Source organism: Schistocerca serialis, chromosome 8 (genome assembly GCF_023864345.2).
Source record: "Schistocerca serialis cubense isolate TAMUIC-IGC-003099 chromosome 8, iqSchSeri2.2, whole genome shotgun sequence".
NCBI lineage: Eukaryota > Metazoa > Arthropoda > Insecta > Orthoptera > Acrididae > Schistocerca > Schistocerca serialis.
The window spans coordinates 306,175,920-306,203,135 of NC_064645.1; the positions used below are offsets into that span (position 1 = coordinate 306,175,920).

At 41.7% G+C, this 27,216-nt stretch overlaps 1 protein-coding gene across 1 annotated transcript; it reads right to left on the reverse strand.

Annotated features, from left to right (window-relative positions):
* Positions 1-2,744: 2,744 nt before the first annotated feature.
* Positions 2,745-26,326, reverse strand: LOC126416175 (39S ribosomal protein L43, mitochondrial). The gene is made up of 4 exons (XM_050083748.1): positions 26,016-26,326; positions 25,834-25,940; positions 25,549-25,751; positions 2,745-3,178 (listed from the first exon to the last, which is right to left on the reverse strand). The coding sequence occupies exons 1-4, from the start codon at positions 26,150-26,152 to the stop codon at positions 3,053-3,055; spliced, it is 573 nt and encodes a 190-aa protein (XP_049939705.1). The 5' UTR covers positions 26,153-26,326; the 3' UTR covers positions 2,745-3,052.
* Positions 26,327-27,216: the final 890 nt, after the last annotated feature.

Genomic DNA, 27,216 nt, shown 5'->3' on the forward strand with positions numbered 1-27,216 from the left:
AAGGACGCGCTATAAAGTAATAGACGCATAACGTGTGTTTTACTTGCCTGAGACAAAAGAAGTGTATTTAAAAAAAAAAAAAAAAAAGATGTTTAAAGTGTACTGTGTTTAGATGTAAGAAAATTGTAAAGAATATATGTAAATCATTTATGTAATGTTTAGCAGGAAAGATAGAAAGAATTGGTGTTTAATTTTAAATAAGTAATATAAGTACCGAGGTGGATCAGTAAGAAAGGGAAAACCCTTGGTAAAAAGCTTAACGAAAATTTCAGATTCATTATAGGAGAGACTTCTTATTGAATTATCACTGTTAGATACTTCAATAAGAAGTGGGGCACGTGTAACGGAACTGAAATGATGGTGGGCTGACAGTAATTTGGAGCCCGCGCGTCGGAAACGGGCGCGCTGGTGTGAGACTGCCAGGGAGTGCACCCTGATGCCATCTATTGGCGAAACTGGGAATTAGCGCTGTCTCAGACAATGCACAGAGCTCTCGGAGTCAAATGTATTCTTTTTCTTGGTAATAATAAGTTATTACTGTGTGATTTAATGTTATAAAGAGCTAGTAGTAAATTATTATGACTGGTATGAACTCCAGGGTAATAAATATAAATATTCTTAAATACTAAATGATTTCGGTGAAAAGGTGGTAGGGGAACGCCCCCACTCTTGATGATACGAGCGTAGCTAGAGGTAGCTGGAGACACAGGGACTGAACAATGGAATGGCCTGGGGAGTGTTGACGTGACCGGACGTGCGTAACTGTACTCACGCAAAAGTGATTGTGCAACAGCGAAGAGGCGAATATCGTCGCCGTTTGTGGAGTGGAACGCGACGAATGGTTGTCGAAGCCGTCTCTATGCCACTGGGGCTGATTGTAAGAGTTCCTGCGCCCAGATTTCATGGCGGACGTGCAGTAGCTTGTACGAGTGCTACAGCTCGTAGTTCCAGCCGCCATTAAGGGCATGAGGCGTGAAGAGCTGCGTTAGCCACCTGCATCTCACCACCAGCACCGACACGTCTACCCAAGGCAAGACTGCTTGCAATTGTTAAGTCGAACTTTGTATACATGTAAAAGGAGAATACCAGTTTTCTTTTGTGCAAGTGCAGAGGACAGAATGTAGTAATGAGTAAAATTACGACGCATGTTGTTCATTGTAAAGTGTAGTAACCTGAAACATAGTGTAGTGAAATCAGACTGAGGCCACCATCGCCTCTTTCATTTACAATTCTTTTGGTTGTAGAATACTTTAGCGTTTAAAAATGTTGAAAAGAGCAATGGTCACACCAGAATGAGTCACCTATTTATAGTTACTTAAATTTTTCTGAGTAACCTTTCAAGTAAAGTCACTTAACTAATTCTATATCAATTGTCCAAAGAGTACTATCCAAAATCATTAAATAACTTGAAGGATAGAATTTTGTTAACCTAAGTTGCATAAATTGTCTTGGTGGTAATTACCAAGCCAACTCACAGAAATTGAGAGAGTATTTGCTTTGTAGAATCACCTAGAATGGTCAGAAATAGTAATATTCAGAATTAAGTTTAAATTCAACTCGAGCCGTTTCACTTTGAAACGAGCCAAAAAATTGATTTATTCTTTTGCTCCTTCAGAGCTGGCGACCGTAGTTATAAGTATTTTCAGGAGGATTCGACGGTAAGTCTGCTGCTCTCGTCGTGCTGATAGGATTACCCACTGCTGCTAGCAGTGGTGATTGGATACATAAGCTCACTACCAAGTTAAGTGGGTCAGGTAGGCAGTGTTACCGTGTGAACTGTAGGGCACTGTAGGCCGTGGATCGAACCCGTTCAATCATCACAGCTCTTTGAGAAATAGTCCGGTTAGGAGTGTACTAATCATTAGGTAAATACTGGCGAGTAACGGTCAAAAAGGTATACGCAAGTGAATTTAGCAAGGTCCATGTAGCACCTAGTTAATGTGGTGTAATGGCGAGGGTAGGAGTGGAGTAAAAGTGAGCTGAGCTTGTGGCAGCTGTACTGTCTTCAAAGATTAATAACGTGAATTCACTACTACCTCTTACCATTAGGGCTGAGCTATTTACGGTTAAAATACGTAGCAGTAAGCGCAAAGGCGTGACAGCTACAAGTCCGTATTGGCTTTATACATACGGAAGTAGGAAGCGGGTCATTCCGTCAGTGGAGGGGTTAAAACAACTGAGTCAATGGAGAACATACCCCATTTACTGATGGAAAGATTTGGCGGTTCGGTCGCAAGGTACATTAAAAAATTAAGAGGATCTGAAGCTGTGATCTAACTGTGTAAACAACTGAGACAACAAGCTTGTTCTGCTACTATGCTCTTTTGGGATCTTGCAACACACTCAGGAAATATGCAAACACTTCGAAAAATTAAAAAGCTCTAGTATATAAGAAACTATTGTTTATGTCCATACTGAAGCACGTCATAAAATGGCTTAACTAAATGCTCTATAAAAACTGGATAGTGTTGCTGCTGCTCAGTAGTGAATGACACAGGAACATTACTATTTCTAAGACTCACAAATTGAAAATGGCAGCACTAGAATGCGGTAAACACAAGAAATAACAACTCACACGAAGACAATTCACTAAAGTCTTGTGTGCTTACAAGCCACTGAAATTCCTCAACTATGTTCCTAGTGATCAGTACATTTACAGTGCCTCTCCCCCCTTCATCATGGACTTCATTGTCATGACTGTTATTCTCATCACCTATTTAAACTGGTAATTGAAGAACAGCAGCCTAAAATAACACTTTTATTGGCAAATAGATCAAAACAATGTCTTTACAGCGTTTTGAAGCATAGAAACACAATTTCTTGTATCAAGAAGCATCAATTGCAGAAGTAAATCACATCTTGCATAATTTTAATTCTGATTCAAGTAATGATTGCAGACACATGGCTGATTTCTCTAACCAAATGCTAGTAAGTATTAAGGTACTACGTCTCACAACATCAACAGTAGTAGCTACTTTATAAATTCTCAGTCTCTTCTCTTTCTGCACTATTTTACTACAACACTGACTAGTCTTCCGTTCTAGATGCAACTTCACTCAGCACGTTTCTCTTCTAAGACAGCTCTAGAGTCTTCCTCTGACAGCTTCTGTTTTTTGAACATATCCAGTAACAAATCAGTAGCAGTGGGTGGTAAATTCTGTGGACTTGACAATTCTTCCTGCAGAAAAGAAAAATTATTTTAAAATAAGTATATTAACAATGAAAGTGTAATTTTGTTTCACAACCTGTTCGGTCAGTACTGAAACATTGAATTAGTATGAAATCTGCATCTTTTTAAGATACCAACCAATTAGATGACGCCGCACAGCTAAACAAGACATATGTTAAATATGGAACAAATTAAGTCATACTAAAAGAAATATATGTTCCAAGTTAAATAAGGAACTGAGTCACAACCCCAAACATACACATTTTCAGTAATCTTACTGTAATGTTATCTGAAGGTAAGTCATTATCTTAACACAAAATAAGCTGACAAATATTCAGAGCTGTAAACAATTAGGTGAAAAGAAATAAGATGATACTTATAACATTTAAACTGTCAGGATGACAAATTTTTAGGGAAGACTAGAGGATTTTTGTAGGCCTTAATACTTTCCAATATCGATAAAATACATCCCCGGCATCTGAGCAAGTGACGGTTTGAAGTGGGAAGCAGTGAAACATTTTTATATCTGATATACTGCTGTATCTGTCAGTATATCTGAAAATGAACCAAAAGGAATGTGACAAAATGAGGGCAACCAACACAGTAAAATATTAACCAGCTGTGTTCAAAAGAAAATTGTGTGTGTGAGGGAGGAGGAAGGAACAAAAGGGGAAAATGATTTAAATTTATGTCTGCAAGTGTGTGAAATTTGAGTTCAAGAATTCAAGTACTATAAAAGTGAAGTGACGAAAGAAGTGCATCAACAAATAATAAGTGCTAATCACATGTTTTTTAGTCTGAATAATTTATTCAAGTCATGACTGATATCACAGAAGAATAAGATCCAGCCATACATGACACTATTACTGCTGGTAATTTTATATACTTATGAAACTTAGGTGGATCAGCAACACTTGAAGAGGCAATCTGTGCCTTCAAGAGGAAGGTACTTCAAAAGATCTACGGAGCTGTCTAAATATCCTGGAAGGTAAATGGGAATGAAGAACAAAAGAAGAGCTGTACCAGTGGTTTAGAAAGTCACACATTGGCAGAATATTAGCACACAAGAGACAACAGTGGTTTGGCCACATCCTTTGAGCTGATAGATCCCTCCTGTACCGAGTCCTCCACTCTCAACCTACTGGAAAACAAAAACATACAAGGGGAAGTCCAAGGGCGTGAGGGAAGGACAACATATTAACTATCCTTAAACAAGTGGAGCCAACAGCAGTGGGAGATGAAGCTACGGACTGGCAACAATGGACTACTATCTGCAGTAGATATCTTCTCTGTTGTAATTGACTGATCTCCTTTTTTATTATGCTTTTTGCAGTGTGTTATTTTATATTTTTTTTAAGTAAGGTGTTTTTCATCCTTTTGTAGAGTGGCTATTTCTTTGTTTTTCTGGTGTAGGCCTTAAAAACCTGTTACTGTAACAAAGGATGACAAAGTGTGTGCAATTCAAACAGATGTTTGTTACTGTAGGTCCATCCAACCTAAGTATATTTATTAACACTCTGGCAGTGCAAAAGGCACCAGAATCATATAATCACCCCAAACATCACAAAGTTAACAATGAAACACGAGAGATATATCAGCAATTTATCTTTAAGTAATGTATCACTAAGATAGACTGCTTTAATATCTGCTCAACAATGTAATTTTCTTTATATACTTGCATTAATTAAATGCTTGTTTCAGCTTCTGCAAACTACTGTAACAACTATCATAACAACAGAATACACAACAAAACTACATTTTTTATTTAGTTTTCCACAGTAATCAAACTGATGGCTTTTGCACATCAAACAATACTGTGACAATAATTATACTCACAAAAGATATGTTCCATACTGTAGTGCTTCATACATCTATTAAATGTATTTAACAACAAAAACACCAATTTTTGACAAAATAAATTAACTGGATACATAAAAAATCTACTCGCCAAGCAATGGCAGAACACGCACGCAAAAGAAGGTTGTAATTAGGTAAGTTTTCAGAGCCAATGGCTCCTTCTTCATGCAGAAGGGTTGAAGGGGAACAAACCAAGTTTGGCCAACCTCCTTAACATCCCACAACATCCACCACTGCCTCCCAGACCCAGAATAGCCCATAATCACATGAACCAGTCACAACAGTACAGTGTTCTTAACCTCTCATATAAAGCACTCTACTCTTCTGAATTATCTGTATTATCTAAGGGTCTCACTCTCAACCCTAAACCTGCATATGATCGTGCTGCTTTGGTGAAGGACCTACTTTCCTTCACATGTAAATCAACTGGAAATATCACTTTGCAACCCAATCGCAAAACCTTTCCAACAACAAACCTGACGTTGAACCCTGCCTTGAACAGTTCAGACCATAATCCCAACTTGATCCACCACCACTACCTCAAAATCATCCCTTATAAGCCTTCAAAGAATTCCTCACATCCAGCATTGCTTCATAACTCTTCCCGTGGTCCCTACAACATTATCCTAACCTGTCTTCTGCCGAACTGCAGGCTCTATATGCCCTAAAAACTGATGACTTCATTATTAACCTACCAACAGACAAAGGACCTCAATCCATAGAACTTCTCACCCCATACAAACCACACACCCCTACCTTTTACCTTCTTCCTAAGATCCAGAAACCCATTCATCCTGGCCATCCTACAGTTGCTGGCTTCAAAGCATCCACTGAACATATATCTGCTTTAGTTGATCAGCACCTGCAACCCAGACAAGACTCCCCTCCATGTCAAAGATAGCAATCATTTCTTAGATCGTCAGAAATCTGTGCCTGTTCCACTACCACCGCACACCTTGCTTGTCAACATTGATGCCACCTCCCTATATACCAACATCCCCATGTACATGGTCTGTCTACTGCTAAACATTTTCTCAGTCAGTACCATCTGATTCCAAACCTATGACATCCTTTCTACCCACCTTCTGTCGTCTGTAGTGTTTTTATAAACATTGCCAGTAAATACAATTGGTGTTTGCCGACAACTACAAAATTAATAGAGATGTATGAAGCCGATGAGGTGCTTTACAAGGTGAGGCACGCTGAATACAAAAATAGATTACGAAGATTGGACACCTGACCTAACCTAATCTAACCTAACTTAACCCTCTTCTGTAGCAAGGAATCGGAGTGTTACAATGAGCCTGCCTTCTGCAGATGTAGCAGTTCTTAAGTGAATATTGTGCTTTGTGATATGAAGATACACTTGATTGAGCACATACAGAAATGTATTCTCATCCATTCTTAAGTAATTGATGTACGACTTGACGTCCTCCACTATAAGCTTACGTAACAAGTTTTGTTGAATGCTTTTATCGTGTCATCGTAAAACCCACGGCTTCACCCAGGTATGTTTCCTTTTTTCCCCCCGCTTCTCTTCTGCATGTGCACACAGTGCAATTGTGGTACATGCAAATGCTGCAGTTAATAACAAGTTGCTATTGAACTTCGACGAAAAATATGATGACAGTGTAATACACCTTCTAGAGCTATGTCAAAGATCTTTGTCAAATATATTTGACGGAATATTTGATCACATCTTTGATCAAATCTTTGACAAAGAAATTTGATAGTGTAATACTGGCCTTACCAACAACTACTTCACCTTTGAGGGGTAGACTTACAAACAGATCAGAGGAACCAGAATGACTCCTTCCTATGCCAACCTTTTCATGGGTCACTTGGAGGGGGCTTTCCTGGGATCCATACATCTTCAGCCCCTGGTTTCATTTAGGTACACTGATGACATCTTTATCATATGGACTCAAGGTGAAACTGACCTGTTAAAATTTCTGGAATCTCTGAATACCTTCTCCCAATTTCCTCACTGAAGGCCAGCTAGACACTTCCATCCACTACCAACAAACAGCAGTACTTACATTTTTACAGTTGCCATCCTTTCCATGTCAAACTTTCCCTCCCATACAGCCTTGGCATTTGAGGCAAACATACTTGTTCGGATGCAGACTCTTTAAGCAATACACCACCATTCTCACCTCAGCCTTCACTGCACTTAGTTACCCCACCAACAAAGTTCAAAAGCAGATTTCCTGGGCCATCATCACATCCAATCCTGGTACTGCTGATCCCTCCAAAAGACAACTTCGGAGCACACCACTGATGACTCAGTATTATCCTGGTCTGAAATGTATTAATCAGCTACTTCAAGAGGGCCATGGCTTACTAAAATCATGCCCTGAAATGAGATCCATTCTGTCTGAAATACTTGTCCAACACACCTATCTCCACAGTATTCTTGTCAGATCCTAAACTCCTTCTGCACCCATCTCCTTACCCTAAGGCAGCTACCCCTGTACCAGTACCCGCTGCAAGACTTGCCTTATGCACTATCCTATCACCACCTATAGCAGCCCTGTAGCTGGCAAAACATATGCTATCAAAGGGAGAGCCACTGTGAAACGACGTGCGCACTCGTGTGTGCGTGTGTGTGTGTGTGTGTGTGTGTGTGTGTGTGTGTGTGTGTGTATCTGATGGGAACCCATCAGCGCCCTTACACTTATAAAAACAAACGAATGTGGAGATGAACTAAAAGTGTTGTACACACATGCACTCGAAATGACCACACAGTCACTCTGTATTATATGCACTCTCACATGCACTAAAACCAATTATGAGGGAAGAGAGCTAATCAAGAAATTAAAACACAGAGAAAACAAAACACAGATCACTTACAAAAATCTAGGGTGAGCTGGCCACCCTTTGACACATTAAGAACTTCTACCTAAAATCTTGTTAAAAGCATTGGACAATTCACAAAAACTTTACAACCCTAACCACATTCATTTGACCATTACATAAAATAGATGGCAGATCCGCTGCAGTCTGCTGGTCAGCAAATAAAATGCAGTTCAATAAAACGTGGTGCACCGTGATCTGCACGCCATAAGCACCACACACTGGAGGGTCCTCTCGCCGGAATGAGAATCCATGTCGTATAGCTGTGGCCTATGCGAAGACGAGTAAGAAGGACCTCCGATGTGACTGGACGGAAGTACTCCATGGCTGAGTTATGGGCTTGATGACATGGAGCTTCTGCCAGCCACTTGTCTTCCCATCGAAACGACTTTGTACCCCAACAGCGAGGTGATAGCATGCAGAGGGATAGCACACCAAATTACCAGAGGATCACTACATGCCTCCTTGGCTGCTCGATCTGCCCTTTCATTCCCTGCAATTCCAATGTGCCCAGGTACCTAGGAGAAAGACAGCTCCTTCCCCAGTCATTGTAGTTGTAGGAGGGCATCCTGGATGTTCTGGGTTACTGTGTCTGCTGGGTAGGCCAGCCGTAGTGGCCGTGCGGTTCTAGGTGGTACAGTCTGGAGCCAAGCGACCGCTCCGGTCGCAGGTTTGAATCCTGCCTCGGGCATGGAGGTGTGTGATGTCCTTAGGTTAGTTAGGTTTAATTAGTTCTAAGTTCTAGGTGACTGATGGCCTCAGAAGTTAAGTCGCATAGTGCTCAGAGCCATTTGAACCATTTGCTGGGTACGCTACAAACGTTGGAGAGAATAAAGGATGCTCAGAGAATTTGAACAGACGAGAAATCTAACACTGGGAGAATGTCTCATCTGTTCCAGTGCTCACAACATCGTATATAATTCTATGTCGAAGATGGTAAATTCTGGACGCAGTCTGATCGTAAGGATATGATCCACGAAAACGACAGAGTAATCAACAGAGTCTACCTGCTTAGACACATCCATAAAAACAGCTACACAGTCATGGTATCAAAGAATATCTCATTAAAAACAGAAGCAGGAATGCTATCTCTCCTGTACCGCTTCAAATCTCAAATCACTTTGGGCCTCTCCAGTAGCCAGGGCAGCAGCCGGTTAAAATCTTTGATTTGGGGTCGTATTGGCTCCACACCGAATGACTAAAGCACACGCTGCACACGGATCCCACATGCATTGTGGTTCATGGATGGTTGGAAAAAAGGCGTTCCAGAGGTGGACCAGCAACAGTACGGTGTGCAGGTGGAGTTGGAGCTGCAAGGAACTTACACGCGTGACGCACCATGAGGTGGTTCCACCGCCTCAGCACTGATAATAGGTATGGGACTGGTCCAATAAGCACCTGTGGCCAGCCGAATCCCCTCATGATGGACAGCGTCGATGATATGCAAGTATGAGGGCCTCGCTGACCCATACACCGAGCAACCATAGTCCAGCCGCAACACACAAAAGCCCAATAAAACTGAAGGAAACACGCCCTGTCCGACCTGTGGCTAAGGTACTTGATGATGTTCAGTGCCTTCAGGGTACTGGCTTTCAGCTCTCACAGGTGTGGTAACCATGACAAATGGGAGCAAAAAATGAGGCCCAGAAACCGCACTGCATCTCTAAAATGTGTCCCCCATATTCAAGGCAGGTAAATTAAAAAGATGATGAGAGCAATTAAAATGAAAACACACACACACACACACACACACACACACACACACTTATCCACATAAAACTGAAAACCCCTCCTTGCAGACCACTCCTCTAACTGCCGCACTGTAAGTTGCAACAGACGGCTTGCTGTTGCAACACTGGAGGAGGAACAGAAAACAACAAAATCATCTACAAATAAGGAGCACTGTACACAAGTCCTTACTGTAGATGTGATACTGTTGAATGGCTATGGCAAAGAGGTTAACACCATTCTCCTGCTCAAATCAATCTGACAGTATGTCACCAACTCGGGTCCTAAAAAACTACCGAGACAGGAAAGACTATATAAAGATGGAGAGGTGGCCACAAAAGCCCCATTGATGCAGTTGTGCAAGGATGGAGTGTCTCCAAGTAGTATCGTATGCCTTACTTATATCGAAGAATATGCCGATACAGTGATACTTACGGAGGAAAGCCTGCTGAATAGCCGCCTCTAGGAGGGTCAGATTGTCAACAGCAGACCGACATCTTCAGAATCCACACTGAGAGTGGCTAAGGAGTTGCCTGGCTCTAAAAACCACACCAGATGACGGTTACCCATTCGCTCCAGGGTCTTTCCTACACAGCTCATTAAGGCGATACTCCTATAACTACTGGGACATGTGCAGTCCTTTCCTGGTTTCAGGAGAAGGATCAGAGTTGCCTCCATCCGCGAGTTGAGGAAGTTGCCTGTCTGCCATATTATATTACAACATTTGAGGAGGATTTCCTTTGATGCCGCTGGCAAGTGTCAAAGCATTACATACCGGATTTGGTCATGACCGAGTGCAGTGTCACGAATCTCATGCCGATTCGAGCTCCCACATGGAGAAAGGGGAGTTATAGGCCTCAGAACTGTTGGACCTGGAGTCCAACTTTTCCCTCAATACAGCCACACAATAGTGATGAAACACCACATCCTGGCTTGCATTGGCAGTGCAAATTGTTCGTCCAGCATCTGAGCAATGTCTCTGGGTGTTGTTTGGAGGCACCCCTGTTCCAGCAGTGCTGCTATCAGTAAACGGCTGTGTTTACCAGAAATCCTCTGGATGGCTTCCTATACTTTTCTAGAAGAAGTGGAATGATTGACGGAATCCGGGAACGCTTGCCATGACCTTTTCTTACTCTCCCTAATGAGGCATCGAGCCTGGGCCCTTGCGACTTGAAAGGCCCTAAGGTTGTCTGCTGTGGGTCGGCATTTAAAATGTCGAAGAGCCGCATGCCTTTCCCAGATTGCGGAATGGCACTCATCTGTCGACCAAGGTACTGGTCGCCTCCTAAGAGGACCTGAGGACTGGGGGATGAAGAAGTCAGCAGCATGATGGATCATTTGTGTGATGTGGTCCACCCATCCTTGGACGCTGTCGCAGCGTTTGAACACAGCCAGCTGGCTGAAACTCATCCAGTTAGCCCTGCTGACCATCCATTTTGGGGGCTTAACTTCAAGTGGTGAGCCATTTAAAAGGTGAAGGCAGATTGGGAAGTAGTCACTGGGATGAAGGTCGTCAATGACCTCCCACTGAACAGAAATGGTGAGGGCGGGAGAAAAGGAAGAGAGGTTGTTGGCTGAGAATGACCCAATAGCAGTGGAGAAACGTGTGTGAGTATCCATGTTGAGGACACACAGCTTGTGAGACACCATGAGGCCCTCCAAAACTCGATCCCAAGGGCAAATATTGGTTGAGCCCCACATGACATGATGGGCATTGAAGCCTCCCAGGAGGAGGAATGGTCGCAGGAGTTGTGCGATAAGACCTGTGAGAAACACAGAATCTAGTACACCTTGTGGAGGCAAATACAGTGAGCAAACAGTGATCTTTCAACATACATGAATTTGAACTGCAACTGCTTGCAGGTCAGTAGCCAAGGGGAGAACTGAGGAGTGGTGTGTTTTAGTGACAAACACTGTGACACCTCTCCCTTGGCCCTTTCCCCCCGATAGGTCATCCTTGCGGTATAGCATACATCCTTGTAGCAAAGGGACATCTGTATCTTTAAAATGTGTTTCTTGTAAACAAAACCACAAGGGACGTGCCCGTGGTAGGAGCTTCAGTTCTTCCACATGAGTTCTGAACCTATTCATGATCCACTGTAGTATGATACCTATGTCATCGGTGCGGTTTTAATTTACCCCTATCTTTTCACCATCAAACGGAAAAGAATGACATCTGACAGCGCTCGGGACAGCTTTTGACCCGAATGTCGTGAGCCTGTCCCTGCACCCTGTCCCTTCGAGGATGAGGGGGGAAAGGGGGGGGGGGGGGGTTGTTGAGAGGCACTCTGCTTTTCTTGTACCTTCTGGATGCTCCCTGCCGCTGTTGGATAAGCAGCTGCCAGCAGCAAGTCGTATACTCTTAGCTCACTTATTTGTTACATAGTTTAATTCTTAATTTCTTTGCGTGTTTTTGGGTACTTGCATTGTTTAATTCATAAATTTGAGAGTTGTAGCATCGCATTTTAGTACCTGAATAGTGTAAAATCGCGTAGTCTCCTTCTGCTGCAAAGCAGTGTGTCAGCAGTGCGTCAGCAGTCCGCAAGTAGCAGCATTACTGCATTTACTAGGCAATATTGTATTTTAATAACCGTTTAAATTTTGTGTTGAATTGTTTGTGCTCTCTGTAGATTAGTTCAGATGTTCTTTGCACAACAGTATTTAGCTCTGTGACTGCTGTGTTTAATGCGGGCTGAGTTGGCATCCCTTCGCTCCCAACTTCAGGCAGTGTTGGCTTCGGTCACACAGCTTGAGGCTGTTGCCAATGGGCATCACTGTGGGGGTCCGGTTGGGGGTTTGTCGGGGACGGCCAGCTCGTCCCACGCATCCCCCGATCGGACTACGGCTGTGGCTGCCCAGGATACTGCCCACGTTGAGGCTGACCCCTCACCCGTAGAGTGAGAGGTCATCTCGAGGTGTGGCAGGGGGCGAAAGACATTCCGGAGGGCTGAACGGAAGGCCTCTCCAGTTTGTCCGACGAACTGGTTTCAGGCTCTGTCTCCAGCTGATACTGATCTTCGGCCGGGTATGGCTGCTTGTCCTGTTCCATAGGTTGCCCCTCAGTCTGCAAGATCCGGGTGGTGGCAGAGGGTGGGCTTACTGGTAGTTGGGAGCTCCAATGTCAGGCGCATAATGGGGCCTCTTAGGGATATGGCAGCAAGAGGGGAAGAAAACCAATGTGCACTCCGTGTGCATACCGGGGGGAGTCATTCCAGATGTGGAAAGGGTGCATCCGGATGCCATGAAGGGTACAGGGTGCACCCATCTGCAGGTGGTTGCTCATGTCAGCACCAATGATGTGTTGTCGCTATGGATTGGAGGAAATCCTCTCTGGCTTCCGGCGGCTATCTGATTTGGTGAAGACTGCCTGTCTCTCTAGCGGGATGAAAGCAGAGCTCACCATCTGCAGCATCGTTGACAGGACTGATTGCGGACCTTTGGTACAGAGCCGAGTGGAGGGTCTGAATCAGAGGCTGATACGGTTCTGTGACCGTGTGGGTTGCAGATTCCTCGACTTGCACCATAGGGTGGTGGGGTTTCAGGTTCCGCTGGATAGGTCAGGAGTCCACTACACACAGCAGGTGGCTACACGGGTAGCAGGGGTTGTGTGGCGTGGACTGGGTGGTTTTTTAGGTTAGATGGCCTCGTGCAAGTACAGAAAGGGCAACAGCCTCAAAGGGTGCGGGACAAAGTCAGGACATGCAGGGACCAAGCAGCAATCGGTATTGTAATTGTAAACTATCGAAGCTGCATTGGTAAAGTACTGGAACTTCAAGCGCTGATAGAAAGCACCGAAGCTGAAATCGTTATAGGTACGGAAAGCTGGCTGAAGCCAGAGATAAATTCTGCCAAATTTTTTACAAAGGCACAGACGGAGTTTAGAAAGGATAGATTTCATGCAACCAGTGGTGGTGTGTTTGTCGTTGTTAGTAGTAGTTTATCCTGTAGTGAAGTAGAATTGGATAGGTCCTGTGAATTATTATGGGAGGAGGTTACACTCAACAACCGAGCTAGGTTAATAATTGGCTCCTTTTACCGACCTCCCTACTCAGCAGCATTAGTGGCAGAACAACTGAGAGAAAATCTGGAATACATTTCACATAAATTTTCTCAGCATGTTATAGTTTTAGGTGGAGATTTCAATTTACCAGATATAGACTGGGACACTCAGATGTTTAGGACGGGTGGTAGGGACAGAGCATTGAGTGACATTATACTGAGTGCACTATCCAAAAATTACCTCGAGTAATTAAACAGAGAACCGACTCGTGGAGATAACATCTTGGACCTACTGATAACAAACAGACCCGAACTTTTCAACTCTCTAAGCGCAGAACAGGGAGGGAATCAGTGATCATAAGGCCGTTGCAGCATCCCTCAATATGGAAGTAAATAGGAATATAAAAAAGGGAGGAAGGTTTATCCGTTTAGCACGAGTAATAGAAGGCAGATTTCAGACTACCAAACAGATCAAAACGAAAATTTCTGTTCCGACACTGACAATGTTGAGTGCTTATGGAAAACGTTCGAAGCAATCGTAAGATGCGTTTTAGACAGGTACGTGCCGAGTAAAACTGTGAGGGATGCGAAAAGCCCAACAAAGCAACAAGAAAGTTAGGAAACTACTGTGAAGCAAAGAGAGCTTCACTGCAAGTTTAAACACAGCCAAAACCTCTCAGACAAACATAAGCTAAACGATGTCAAAGTTAGCATAAGGAGGGCTATGCGTGAAGCATTCAGTGAATTCGAAAGTAAAATTCTATGTACTGACTTGACAGAAAATCCTATGAAGTTCTGGTCTTACGATAAATCAGTAAGTGGCTCGAAACAGCATATCCAGACACTCTGGGATGATGATGGCATTCAAACAGGGGATGACACGCATAAAGCTGAAATACTAAACACCTTTTTCCAAAGCTCTTTCACAGAGGAAGACCGCACTGCAGTTCCTTCTCTAAATCCTCGCACAAATGAAAAAATGGCTGACATCGAAATAAGTGTCCAAGGAATAGAAAAGCAACTGAAATCACTCCACAGAGGAAAGTCCACTGGACCTGACAGGATACCAATTCAATTCTACACAGAGTATGTGAAAGAACTTGCCCCCTTTCTAACAGCCGTGTACCGCAAGTCTCTAGAGGAATGGAAGGTTCCAGATGATTGGAAAAGAGCACAGGTAGTCCCAGTCTTCAAGAAGGATCATCGAGCAGATGTGCAAAACTATAGACCTATATCTCTGACATTGATATGTTGTAGAATTTTAGAACATGTTTTTTGCTTGCGTATCATGTCATTTCTGGAAACCCAGAATCTACTCTGTAGGAATCAACATGGATTCCGGAAACAGCGATCGTGTGAGACCCACCTCGCTTTATTTGTTCATGAGACCCAGAAAATATTAGATACAGGCTCCCAGGTAGATGCCATTTTCCTTGACTTCCAGAAGGCGCTCGATGCATTTCCGCACTGTCGCCTGATAAACAAAGTAAGAGCCTACAGAACATCAGACCAGCTGTGTGGCTGGATTGAAGAGTTTTTAACAAACAGAACACAGCATGTTGTTCTCAACGGAGAGACGTCTTCAGACGTTAAAGTAACCTCTGGCGTGCCACAGGGGAGTGTTATGGGACCATTGCTTTTCACAATATATATAAATGACCTAGTAGATAGTCTCGGAAGTTCCACACGGCTTTTCACGGATGATGCTGTAGTATACAGAGAAGTTGCAGCATTAGAAAATTGCAGCAAAATGCAGGAAGATTTGCAGCGGATAGGCACTCGGTGCAGGGAGTGGCAACTGACCCTTAACATAGACAAATGTAATGTATTGCGAATACATAGAAAGAAGGATCCTTTATTGTATGATTATATGATAGCAGAACAAACACTAGTAACAGTTACTTCTGTAAAATATCTGGGAGTATGCGTGCGGAAAGATTTGAAGTCGAATGATCATATAAAATTAATTGTTGGTAAGGCGGGTGCCAGGTTGAGATTCATTGGGAGAGTCCTTAGAAAATGTAGTCCATCAACAAAGGAGGTGGCTTACAAAACACTCATTCGATCTATACTTGAGTATTGCTCATCAGTGTGGGATCCATACCGGGTCGGGTTGGCAGAGGAGATAGAGAAGATCCAAAGAAGAGTGGTGCGTTTCGTCACAGGGTTATTTGGTAAGCGTGATAGCGTTACGGAGATGTTTAGTAAACTCAAGTGGCAGACTCTGCAAGAGAGGCGCTCTGCATCACGGTGTAGCTTGCTCGCCAGGTTTCAAGAGGGTGCGTTTCTGGATGAGGTATCGAATATATTGCTTCCCCCTACTTATACCTCCCGAGGAGATCACGAATGTAAAATTAGAGAGATTCGAGAGTGCACGGAGGCTTTCCGGCAGTCGTTCTTCCCGTGAACCATACGCGACTGGAACAGGAAAGGGAGGTAATGACAGTGGCATGTAAAGTGCCCTCTGCCACACACCGTTGCGTGGCTTGCGGAGTATAAATGTAGATGTAGAACTGCTGTTGGTCTTTCCTGTTGCAGCTGCCTGGATTGCTTTGTCTTTACTCTTTTTCCCTTCACATGTACAGGTGCAAGAACAGGTGCCTGTGGTGGATACAGACACACTATGCATCATCAGTGTCGAAGCGTCCGCCTTGGGAGTAGGTTTCTGCACCATGGAAGAATATAAGGTAGCAAAGACAGTGGATTTTGTCGCCTTATTTTCTTTTTTGGGTTTGGCATTGGGGATCTGCTTGGTCACTTTTATCTCCTGTATTTTGGGTTCTTCAGGAGAAACAGCGCAGTCTCGGCTCCAGACTGGGTGATTCCCAGATCAGTTGATGCAGATCACTGGGGACGAGCAGTCGGTCCCAGCATCATCAGTTGTTTCTAGCATTATATTTATGAATTCTACTATTTTCAAACTGTGAAATAATCTTCTCAAAAACTTCAAAAATGAGCAAATGTATCGTGGTCTGTTGGTGGTAGGCCTAATTTTTTAAATAATTGCCTACATGAAGTTTGAGGATGGACCCAAGGTATCGTAACAGCCAATTTCTGTGCAATGAATACTTTATGTTTATTTCTGGAACTACCTCACAAAATTATCCAAATGGCATGACAGTGTCAGTATAGAGAGAGGGATTACAGATCAAGATGTCATCAAAGTAATGATGGTTACTAAAGTTAATAAATTCATCAAGAAGGCTAGGAGAGTTTTATGTTATAAAGAGCAGATAAGTAGTCATTAGCACCCTACTTAGACTAACTTTAAAATGATTGTAAACATGCCGTGGATAATATGTGCCAAATAAAATGGTATAAAGAGACCGACAATGGTTTCAAATAATAAAATTCGGAAAATGATGAGGAAGCAGAGATTGTTGCAATCTTGGTTCAAAAAAGAATGTGCCAGTGTCGACAGGCAAGAATTAGTAGGATCATCCAAACATACCATCACTTGACTGTAGCACAGACTGCCAAATAGGCGACATAGTAAAATTTCTTCCAGGAGTAGAGAAGCAACTGAAAGAGTTGAAAATAAAAGTCAACAGATGCAGATGGAATATTAGTTGGATCTTAAATGGAGTACACTGTGGCACTGGCTGTTTACTTAACGTGAATTTGTCTCACCTAGCACAAAGTCCAAAGAAACTGTAAATAAGCCTAAGTAACTCCTGTATATATGAAGAGTAAAAGAATGGATTTGCATAATTACAGATCAATATCCTTAACATCCATTTGCTGCAGAATTCTTGAACATATTCTCAGTTTAGATATAATAAATTTCCTTGAGGCAGAAAAGCTTCTGTGCACAAATTAGCATGGATGTAGAAAGCACTGCTCATGCAAAATAGCTTGTCATTTTCTCACATGGCATCCTGCAAACCATGGATGAAGGGCAACAGGCAGATTCCAGATTTCCAGGAAGTGTTTGACATGGTGCCCCACTTCAGACTGTTAACATAGGTACAAGCATATGGAATAAGTGCCAAGATATGAGTGACTCGAAGACTTCTTAGGTAATGGAATCCAGTACATTGTCCTTGACGGCAACTGTTCTTCAGAACAAGGGTATCATCAGCCATGCCCCAGGAATGTGCAAAGGACTGCTCTTAATCGCCATGCACAAGGGGCAGTCAAATGTAAAATAACGCCAGCCAAAATGGGATCATGGAATGGTTCCATTCAAGAATAATAACCAAATGCATTAAGACATTTGTCCCACCGGGAGAAGAGACAATCTATTTCTAGAATGAAATTTTCACTCTACAGCGGAGTGTGTGCTGATATGAAACTTCCTGGCAGATTAAAACTGTGTGCCGGACCGAGACTCGAACTTGGGACCTTTGCCTTTCGCGGGCAAGTGCTCCACCATCTGAGCTACCCAAGCATGACTCACGCCCCATCCTCACAGCTTTAATTCCACCAGTACCTCGCCTCCTACCTTCCAAACTTCACACAAGCTCTCCTGCAAACCTTGCAGAACTAGCACACCTAGAAGAAAGGATATTGCAGAGACATGGCTTTGCCACAGCCTGGGGGTTGTTTCTAGAATGAAATTTTCACTCTACATTGGAGTGTGCGCTGATATGAAACTTCCTGGCAGATTAAAACTGTGTGCCGGACCGAGACTTGAACTCGGGACCTTTGCCTTTCGCGGACAAGTGCTCTACCAAGTGCAATGAGCTACAGAGGACTGTCAATTGTACAGAAGAATCAGAATAAAGAAATCACATACTAGCTGTGAGGTACAGTGAAAAGTACATAAAAATTAAAGTAAAGTATTGTGTTGAAAGAAGCAAGTGCAGGAGAGAGCGATTGAAATTTTAAGCAAACTATTTTCAAGATATAGTAAACTCCCGTTTATGCGAAATGATCAGGACGGCGGCCGTATCAGATAATGAAAATTTCGGATAAACCAAGTCCCAATTTTTACACGTGAAACACCCAGAATTGGGTCAAAACGGTGAAATATGATCGTAAATTGTGCGTAGGGTATGGTAGAATGTTATTGATATGGTTGTGAATAAGCCTGAATGTTTTTGACTGAAAACAATTGTGTTGATGTGTTAAAAGGGCACCAAAGTATGATTGAAAACTCAAAAGTTTTTAAATGCTGAACAACAAAGCTCGTTTATTTTGCGTCCTTGCAGAAAAAATCCACCTTATTTGGCAGCATGGAAAAAACAGGAGTTTTAATTTTATTACCTACTCTTTTGAATAAAAAATAAACTACTGTACAAAATTATGAAACAAATCTACAGCTTACTCAATGGAATGAAGAGTTTGTCTAGAAGACCTTTGAAGTAAAAAAACAAAAAACTAACGTATGGTCCTTGAAGTTCTAGGACGCTTCATTCGAATTTATTTTTTGGTAAAAAAGTTCGTAATGTTTTTTTGTTTTTTTGGCTTGAGAAACTTTTGTTGCAGTAATATATCTCCAACGCTGGAAACATTTCGATAAAGTCGCCTCCTCCTGCTGGCTGATGTGCACCAGAGCGGTTTGGATCGCTTCGTATCCGCCTGTGTGAGGAATCTTTTTCTCTGCTTTGTCATCAGAGACATATTTTTCTGACACTTCCTTATTGGTCACAATTTGGACGATTTCTTCCTCAGCCAAATCAAAAAAGTCGTTTTCCATCCACTCTTCAACATCTTCGAGGTTTGCTTCTTCACAACCCAGTAGCTTCTCCAGTAAATTTACCACAATTATGTCATTTTCATCTGTTTCTGGCATGCCAGCTAGAGCTTCAATGTTGCCTTCTTCTTCCCAACACTGATGAGCTGCCTTATGACCTAAGAGTTTTTCCAAGACCTATTGAGAGAAATTGGAAGAGTTAGATTCCAAGCTTCATCAATCCAATGAATGACACCTAAAACATCGATTTTTTTATGAGCTTCTTCATCATCAATCACACCGATTAAGTATTCCAGCAGCCTGCGTCTGTAATGTTTTTTTCATTGCCTCATGAACATCTTGGTCCATCAGTTGACATAGAGACGTGACGATTGGTGGGAGAAACACGCTTTGATATCCCATCTTGTAGATCATCTGGGTGAGATGGAGCGTAGTCCACAAGAAATAGCGCTTTTTGAGGAAGTCCATTTTCCTCCATGTATTTTTCTACAGCTGGAGCAAACTCTGCCTGGAACCACTCTTTGAAGATGGCACCATTCATCCATGCCCTAAGACTGATTCACGTACCAAAATGGAAAAGGTTTATCAGCTGGATGCCATCTAAATGCTCTTGGTTTTTTGGATTTGCCAATTAAAACAAGGCACAATTTATGATTGCCAGTGCCATTACTGCATGTGAGGGCAGTAACCCTTTCTTTGCTTTATTTATATCCAGATGCCATTTTTTCTTGTTTAAAGGCAAGGGTTTTTGTTGCCAACATTTTGTAATGCAACCCAGTTTCATCACAGTTATAAAGTTGATTGCTGATCGCCAGGATAACCTCCTTTGTCAATGATTGTGTGCAGTTTCTTCTTAAAATCAGCGATAGTGGCTTCATTCACGGATAATGATTAATTGCTGATGGCAATTTCACGAATACCATGTCGCTTCTTGAACCGATCCAGCCAGCCATCACTTCCAAAGAGTCCTTGCTCCTTTCCTTCAACCAGCTCATAAAAAGTCATCACCTTTTGACAAAGTAGAGGACCTGAAACTGGCATACCTTTGGCTCTTATTTGTTCGTGCCACAAAAATAAGGCCTCTTCCAACTGAGGATGTGCACCTTTTCTCATTGTTTTTTGAGACTTCATTGCACTGCCTGACACTTGGATGGAACAAAAGTTTTCAATTTCCAAATGATTTGTCTTCCAATCAGTAATCGTACTCCTACTGATGTTCAAATCCGCAGCAACTTTTGTGGGTGGCTCACCAGCATCAATTCTCTGCAAAGCGTAAAGCTTTTGTTCCAATGAGATCACATTCTTTTTCCGCTTCACACCCGTAGTCACATTCAGCTTTTTTTTTTTACCGACACTTGACTGGTTCTTTTTTGGTTCTTGGCCACTTTCACCTCTGGACATTTTGAAGCATGTAGCACGAGCACGAAACGTTGAATCAAAAGCACACAGGCGGACTACCCTTGAGATGCATTAGGGAAAGCTTTTGACTTTTGAAACCAGTCTGAGGCAGCCATTGAATTAAAGATTCGATACATCTAACCCCTCTCCCCTGTCCTACCCAAGCCAACGCAGCAACACAACAGTGTGTTGTACATTCACTGTCAAATTGTTAAAGACTCGGCTTCATTTGACGTACCAATAACAGGCAGAAAGTGTTTGGCGTCACACTCCCACTGTTGGTTTCAACAGGGCTATGTCCCACTGCCTAGAGCAATAATGTCCCTACTGTACTTCCAAGGAGTTCCAATAGATGGCAATGGCATGAAATCAAGCAATACGAACAAGAAACATGCTAAAACTTCAACCAACACATGCACGAATTGACAACACTCATACTTTTGACACGGGTTAGTGCACTGATTAGCAGTGACTGCCGAAAAACAGCAGCGAAATCATGGCTCCAGGTGCAGACAAGTTGAAACTTGTCAAGTGTCAGTCTAGCTAGCCAAAAGTGAAGCTGCGTGATACATCAGACAGCATCAATGTAAGCCGCGAAAATCAGAAAAATTTGTTCGGATAAAGTGGATTTTGGATAAACAGGAGTTTCCTGTACACAGATAAACTGTTTATTGAGTGGAAAGAAACAAGTAAAGTGGCCAGAGAAGAAACTGTATAGTGGTTAGGCTTTGTTCTGTATCCAGGAAGCGCTATTTGTTTTTAACCCTTGAGCAGGTGCACCTATGTATAAAATGCTCCAACTCCACATAAAACTGCTTCGCCCCATTCCATTATTGTTCCACAATTGTCAGCCCATACCAATTCCTTCATTACCGCTTCAGCTAACAGTGATAAATTGTGTTGTCGTATGTCCAAGTGAGTAGCACTAATATAAAATAAACAGTGAACTAGGTAAGAAAAAAAATTTACGATCCGAAAGAAAATTACCAGTTTATGAGTTAGCAGCACAATCCCGCAGTTAGGCAGTTGTCTACAAGATAATTACCAATTGAATAAGCGATTGGCAGGAATGTGATGCAGCTGCAGTGTTTAATACTTGGGTCATTACTGACAGGTAACATCTGTCCATGGCAACAGAGTGGTATAATGAAAGTTTATTTTGTTATTGCTTAATTAAACAGTGCTTTAGCTCATATTACGTAAGTTTGTTTTATTGTTGTCTAATTATACTAAGTAAACTGCAATTTTGCTATTACAATGTTTACTTTGGTAACATAAAGAAAGTGATTCTCTGCAAATATTCAAAGTACATGGTACGCCCACTCGTTGTGAAAGACAGTGCGCCCACTCAAGGGTTAAGAAACAAGGTTGGTTTCCCACTTTCAGGAATATCAATACTGGAAACATTGAGCTTACACTATTTCACATGCTTTCCTGGTGTGCTTGCAGATGTTTTGCAGCCAATGAAAGGCTAGTCATCTTCACTGTCAAAATAAATGTAGTCAACAGTGTACATAATATTCCGTTGAAGATTGTGTTGTAGGTAGGTATACTAATGTGTTATTTGTAATGGTATGCTGTTTGTTTTTAGGGTGGAAGCAAGCAGTCTACCATAATTTTGATTCACAGATAATGCTGAACAGCGGAATTCTATTATCTGCTCCATACAAGATAATATTTATTATTTTGTGTGTCCACAGCTAAGTAACGTAAATATTAGAAAAGACCACCATACCAATATTTCAGGTATGGTTATTATCCCACAACACACATCATTCCAAATTAACATCTTCAAATGACAAACGTAACCAATAACCATTGCAATTACTAATTGAATAAGCTGTGCTGCTTAATACTTGGAACATTACCAACAGGTAACACGTGTCCACTGCAATAGTTGCAATAACGTCCAGTTCAGGAATGTCACATTGTCATAGCTATCACTAAGAGGCACATTCTGGATCTTGGTGGGCACAATTAAACACTTCACTAACCACATGAAATATGCACAGTGATTAGTACGCGTGACGTGTTTTAGTGTGCTTGTCTCTTAGCGTCATGTATGGCAATTGAACATCTAAGTCATGACACTGGCATGGTTCTGACAAATTGTGAGAATTAGTTACAAGTGTTGGTGAACTGTCAGTCACTTGAAGATGTTTGTTTAGAATAAAATCTGCTGTGGCATAATAAACTATCTGAAAAACTGCTGCGGTATTTTTTATTAACAATGTCACACAAGATGTTGACTAAAATAGTATTGTTGCAATGTGAGATCTCCGCACAAAAGGTTTTACTGCTACAGAGACAAATGAATCTCTGTACTTTCAGGCATTATACATTTCTTTAAATTAAAGAGAAAAAACTTTCTGGATGAGGGAATAAGACTTTTAGGTGGGAAAACTGTTACAAAATCTGTTATACAAAAGAATATTTTCCTCACAGATATGAGGAATCAATCGCTGCCACTTAATTCCTTCACCAACAGAAACAAAACATTGACAATGGCTGCTACACTTGGGGCACAACGATGATGATATTCCTCTGTCAAATTAAACTTCAGCGGAGGCAGACGATAGGTAAGGATTTTTGAAACGACATATATTTGGAGCTATTTTGCCCAACATGGGAAAAACACTGGAAATAACACATGGTGAAAGTGAGCTGCACGATATTAACTTTCCTCTTTTACCTTCACCAGAGGAATCTACTGTGAAATATGATGCTGACTGCTCCTCTACTTGGCTGGCTACACATTGTATTGTGCAAACAACTACAGTGACACACTAACAGCCTACTACAACAACTACTGCTACAGTAAGTCTGGAAAATTTGTTTATGTTCAAAGTCCTATATTGCAATGGGCTTACAGTTCAGACAGATGACTAGTTACATAAAATAACTTCAATGTAATGATTTGTAAGTTTTGAGGGGATAAAAAAGCCACAGTGATAATCTGCACTGCTGTACACAGGAAATATACCGATTGTTCATCAGCAATTATAAAACTGTAAATCAGAAACAAACTTTTCATTTATGTGCGCTTGCTAAATATGACATTGCAAATGCAAGCAGCAGCACAAAAATGATAATTACAGCAGTGACACACTTCAGCCAATACAAAACATCTAAACAGGTTATCAACTGCCTTAAACAATTTTCTGAAAATTTATTGCAGTTATAAGCAGTTATTTGTGTTTACAAATTGCTATCTGTGCCAACCACTTCCCTGCTTTACTCCTATAGTGACATCACTGGGGCAGTCAGTCACGACTCATTTTGCTTTGGGACAACCTTCCTTTTAATAACCTTGTCAAGAACCAATCATCAATACTTTCCAATATTTCATTTATTTCTCCCTCTGTTCGACTTGATTATGATGTTTAAAAATGCCTTAACACTGTAAGGGAGTCCAACAGTAGAAGAAACCAAAATAAAGTTGGCCCAGAAAATATTTATAACAAGACTGATGTGGGACTGACACTTTATGAACATCAAAGTAGACACTGGGAAAGTCCATTGTTGACACTAATGCAACACTGTGATCAATTTATCGACCTGGGTAATAAGAAGAGCAGCTTTGCCCAAGGGATAGTAACAGTAACATTTTCAATGTGCTGCTGTAGCTCTGCCAGCATGTGCAGATTATTTGAGTACACCTCACCCTTCAATTGGCCCCATAGGTAAAAATCTCCAGGAGGCCGATCATGTGATCAAGGTGACCATAAGATTGTACTGCCTCTGCTGATTGTCCTCTCCTCACTAAACACCTCATGCAGTTGTGTCTAAGTTGTCAAAGTGTTGAGCACTGTTGCTTTCTCTTGTTGAAAATGTCCACACAGTTGTTCATATTCTGTGAGTTGATCCACATATGAATTAAATTGATTCTTGACACACCAGTTGACATTAATGATTTCAAGAAAGAATATTACTACAATGCAGACACCAGATATTGTGCACCAAACACCAATCTTAAGACTGTGCAATGACGCTTGAAAGTACTGACGGAGATTTTTGCACTACAACATATGCTCTGCATGTTCACGTACTATGGTGGGACAAAACACAACTCATCTGAAAACATGAAAAACTGAGGATCCGAAAGGCCAGATTCCATTTCACTCTGAGAACACTGGAAGAACTCCACATTGTTCCAGGCCTTTCTTTACTCGAGGAAAGTTTTCTGACATTCCAACTCTTCTCATATAGTTGTTGCTTTAATTCTCTACATAGCAACTTTTGTGCTATTTTGCCACAAGTTTTTCACTGCCAGAGGTTCTTCCAAAACACTTACAGTCTTAACCCTTAGTTCTGCACACATGTCACGGTTTGTACTTTGCATAACACTTGACAATGAACAAGTGCTGTTTTCCCATGAGCACAGTTTTGTATTGCATTCAATTGGTCACTAAAAATAAAATCTCTTAATGTTCTTAGTGAGTTTGAAAGCTTATAGAACCAAATAAAACCAATGACACATTGAATTATATCATGGGAATATGCTGTATGATCTACTTCATGTATAGGTCTCACCAATGTTTCCTGTGCAACATTCTCATGTAGCTAACAAAAATATATACTTGTCACAAAACACAAAATTAAACATTCAAAGTTTTCCTGACTTGCTACATAAGGCTGAAATAGAAGTGCTGAATAAAACCGTCGTTTTTGCAAAAAATCTTCCTGCAACACATGTACAAATGTTAGGTTAGATTTAATGACAATTACTTAATAAGTTTCGTGCCAGCACACTTCATATTTTCCTTGCGGTACTACTGCTTGTGCAAATGACTGCTGGTTGCTAGCGGCCACACATTATTATACGATTTCTGTTACCGTCACCTAGAACTATATCAAAAAAGCTTTCTCATTATGCAAATTTGTATTTGGCGTTTGATCTCACCTGTGGGAAAGTGGCTTTATTCAGTTCTGGCTGCCTGTGAGTGAAAGGGTTCCACACACCTTGTATGGAAGGATGATCTGTGTGCCACATTTTGCGATAACGTACGACTGACCCTTGGTTCTGCGTGCATAAAACCGATATCCACTTGCGAATCTCATCTAATGTAAAGTTATGAACACTCATGTGATGATTTTCTCCGTTCACTGAAACAAAAATCTTTAAATCCTTAAATAACGACAACTTTAACAAGACAAAGAGTATTTTGTTGCAAAATGAAAAACGTACGGTATTCCGCCTTGATGACAGGTGATCGATGTCGACGGGGCTTTACGTACACTACGGTTTGAGGGTTCTTACGTGCAAAATCAATCAGGTCGCATTCAATGAATTCCCTAAAAGATTTCAAACAGCAATGGTAAGAAGCATAATAAAAACATTGGATTCTAGAGTACTACCTTATAACTTACCTGACGCCTCTACTTGCTCCATGGTTTTTGCAAAATTTTATAGTTATTCGTTGCAACTGACAAATGTATCTGCCCAAACCATTTCCTAATGGTGCTCTGGGAAAACCCGAAGGCAAAAATAAATGAGAGTTCGACATGATATGAAACAACTTTTACACACACTGATTCTTCCTTCTGTGTACTGTAACCTGTTCGTATCAAACACTGCCTCACACCGAATGCTGTAAACAAACACAACTCAACCTCTTAGTCTTCATGCCGCTTTCCATACCGGGTTTGTTGTGCTTGGATGTTGTGCTATGATCGAATCGATTTTTCGGCGTCCGACAACTCTCTAAGTCGAACGGTGTCGACCATGCAGTCGACATGTGTGTTGTTGTTGATGTGGTTTTCAGTCCTGAGACTGGTTTGATGCAGCTCTCCATGCTACTCTATCCTGTGCAAGCTTCTTCATCTCCGCGTACCTACTGCAACCTACATCCTTCTGAATCTGCTTAGTGTATTCATCTCTTGGTCTCCCTCTACGATTTTTACCCTCCACGCTGCCCTCCAATGCTAAATTTGTGATCCCTTGATGCCTCAAAACATGTCCTACCAACCGATCCCTTCTTCTAGTCAAGTTGTGCCACAAACTTCTCTTCTCCCCAATCCTATTCAATACCTCCTCATTAGTTACGTGATCTACCCACTCTATCTTCAGCATTCTTCTGTAGCACACCATTTCGAAAGCTTCTATTCTCTTCTTGTCCAAACTAGTTATCGTCCATGTTTCACTTCCATACATGGCTACACTCCATACAAATACTTTCAGAAACGACTTCCTGACACTCGATGTTAACAAATTTCTCTTCTTCAGAAACGCTGTCCTTGCCATTGCCAGTCTACATTTTATATCCTCTCTACTTCGACCATCATCAGTTATTTTACTCCCTAAATAGCAAAACTCCTTTACTACTTTAAGTGTCTCATTTCCTAATCTAATTCCCTCAGCATCGCCCGATTTAATTTGTCTACATCCCATTATCCTTGTTTTGCTTTTGTTGATGTTCATCTTCTATCCTCCTTTCAAGACACTGTTCATTCCGATCAACTGCTCTTCCAAGTCCTTTGCTGAGTCGACATGTATGCCTGCATTAAGGCAACTGGCACTAGCCGTCACCGCATTGTAATGGCTTCTCTCAACTTTTTTTTTAAAATTCTT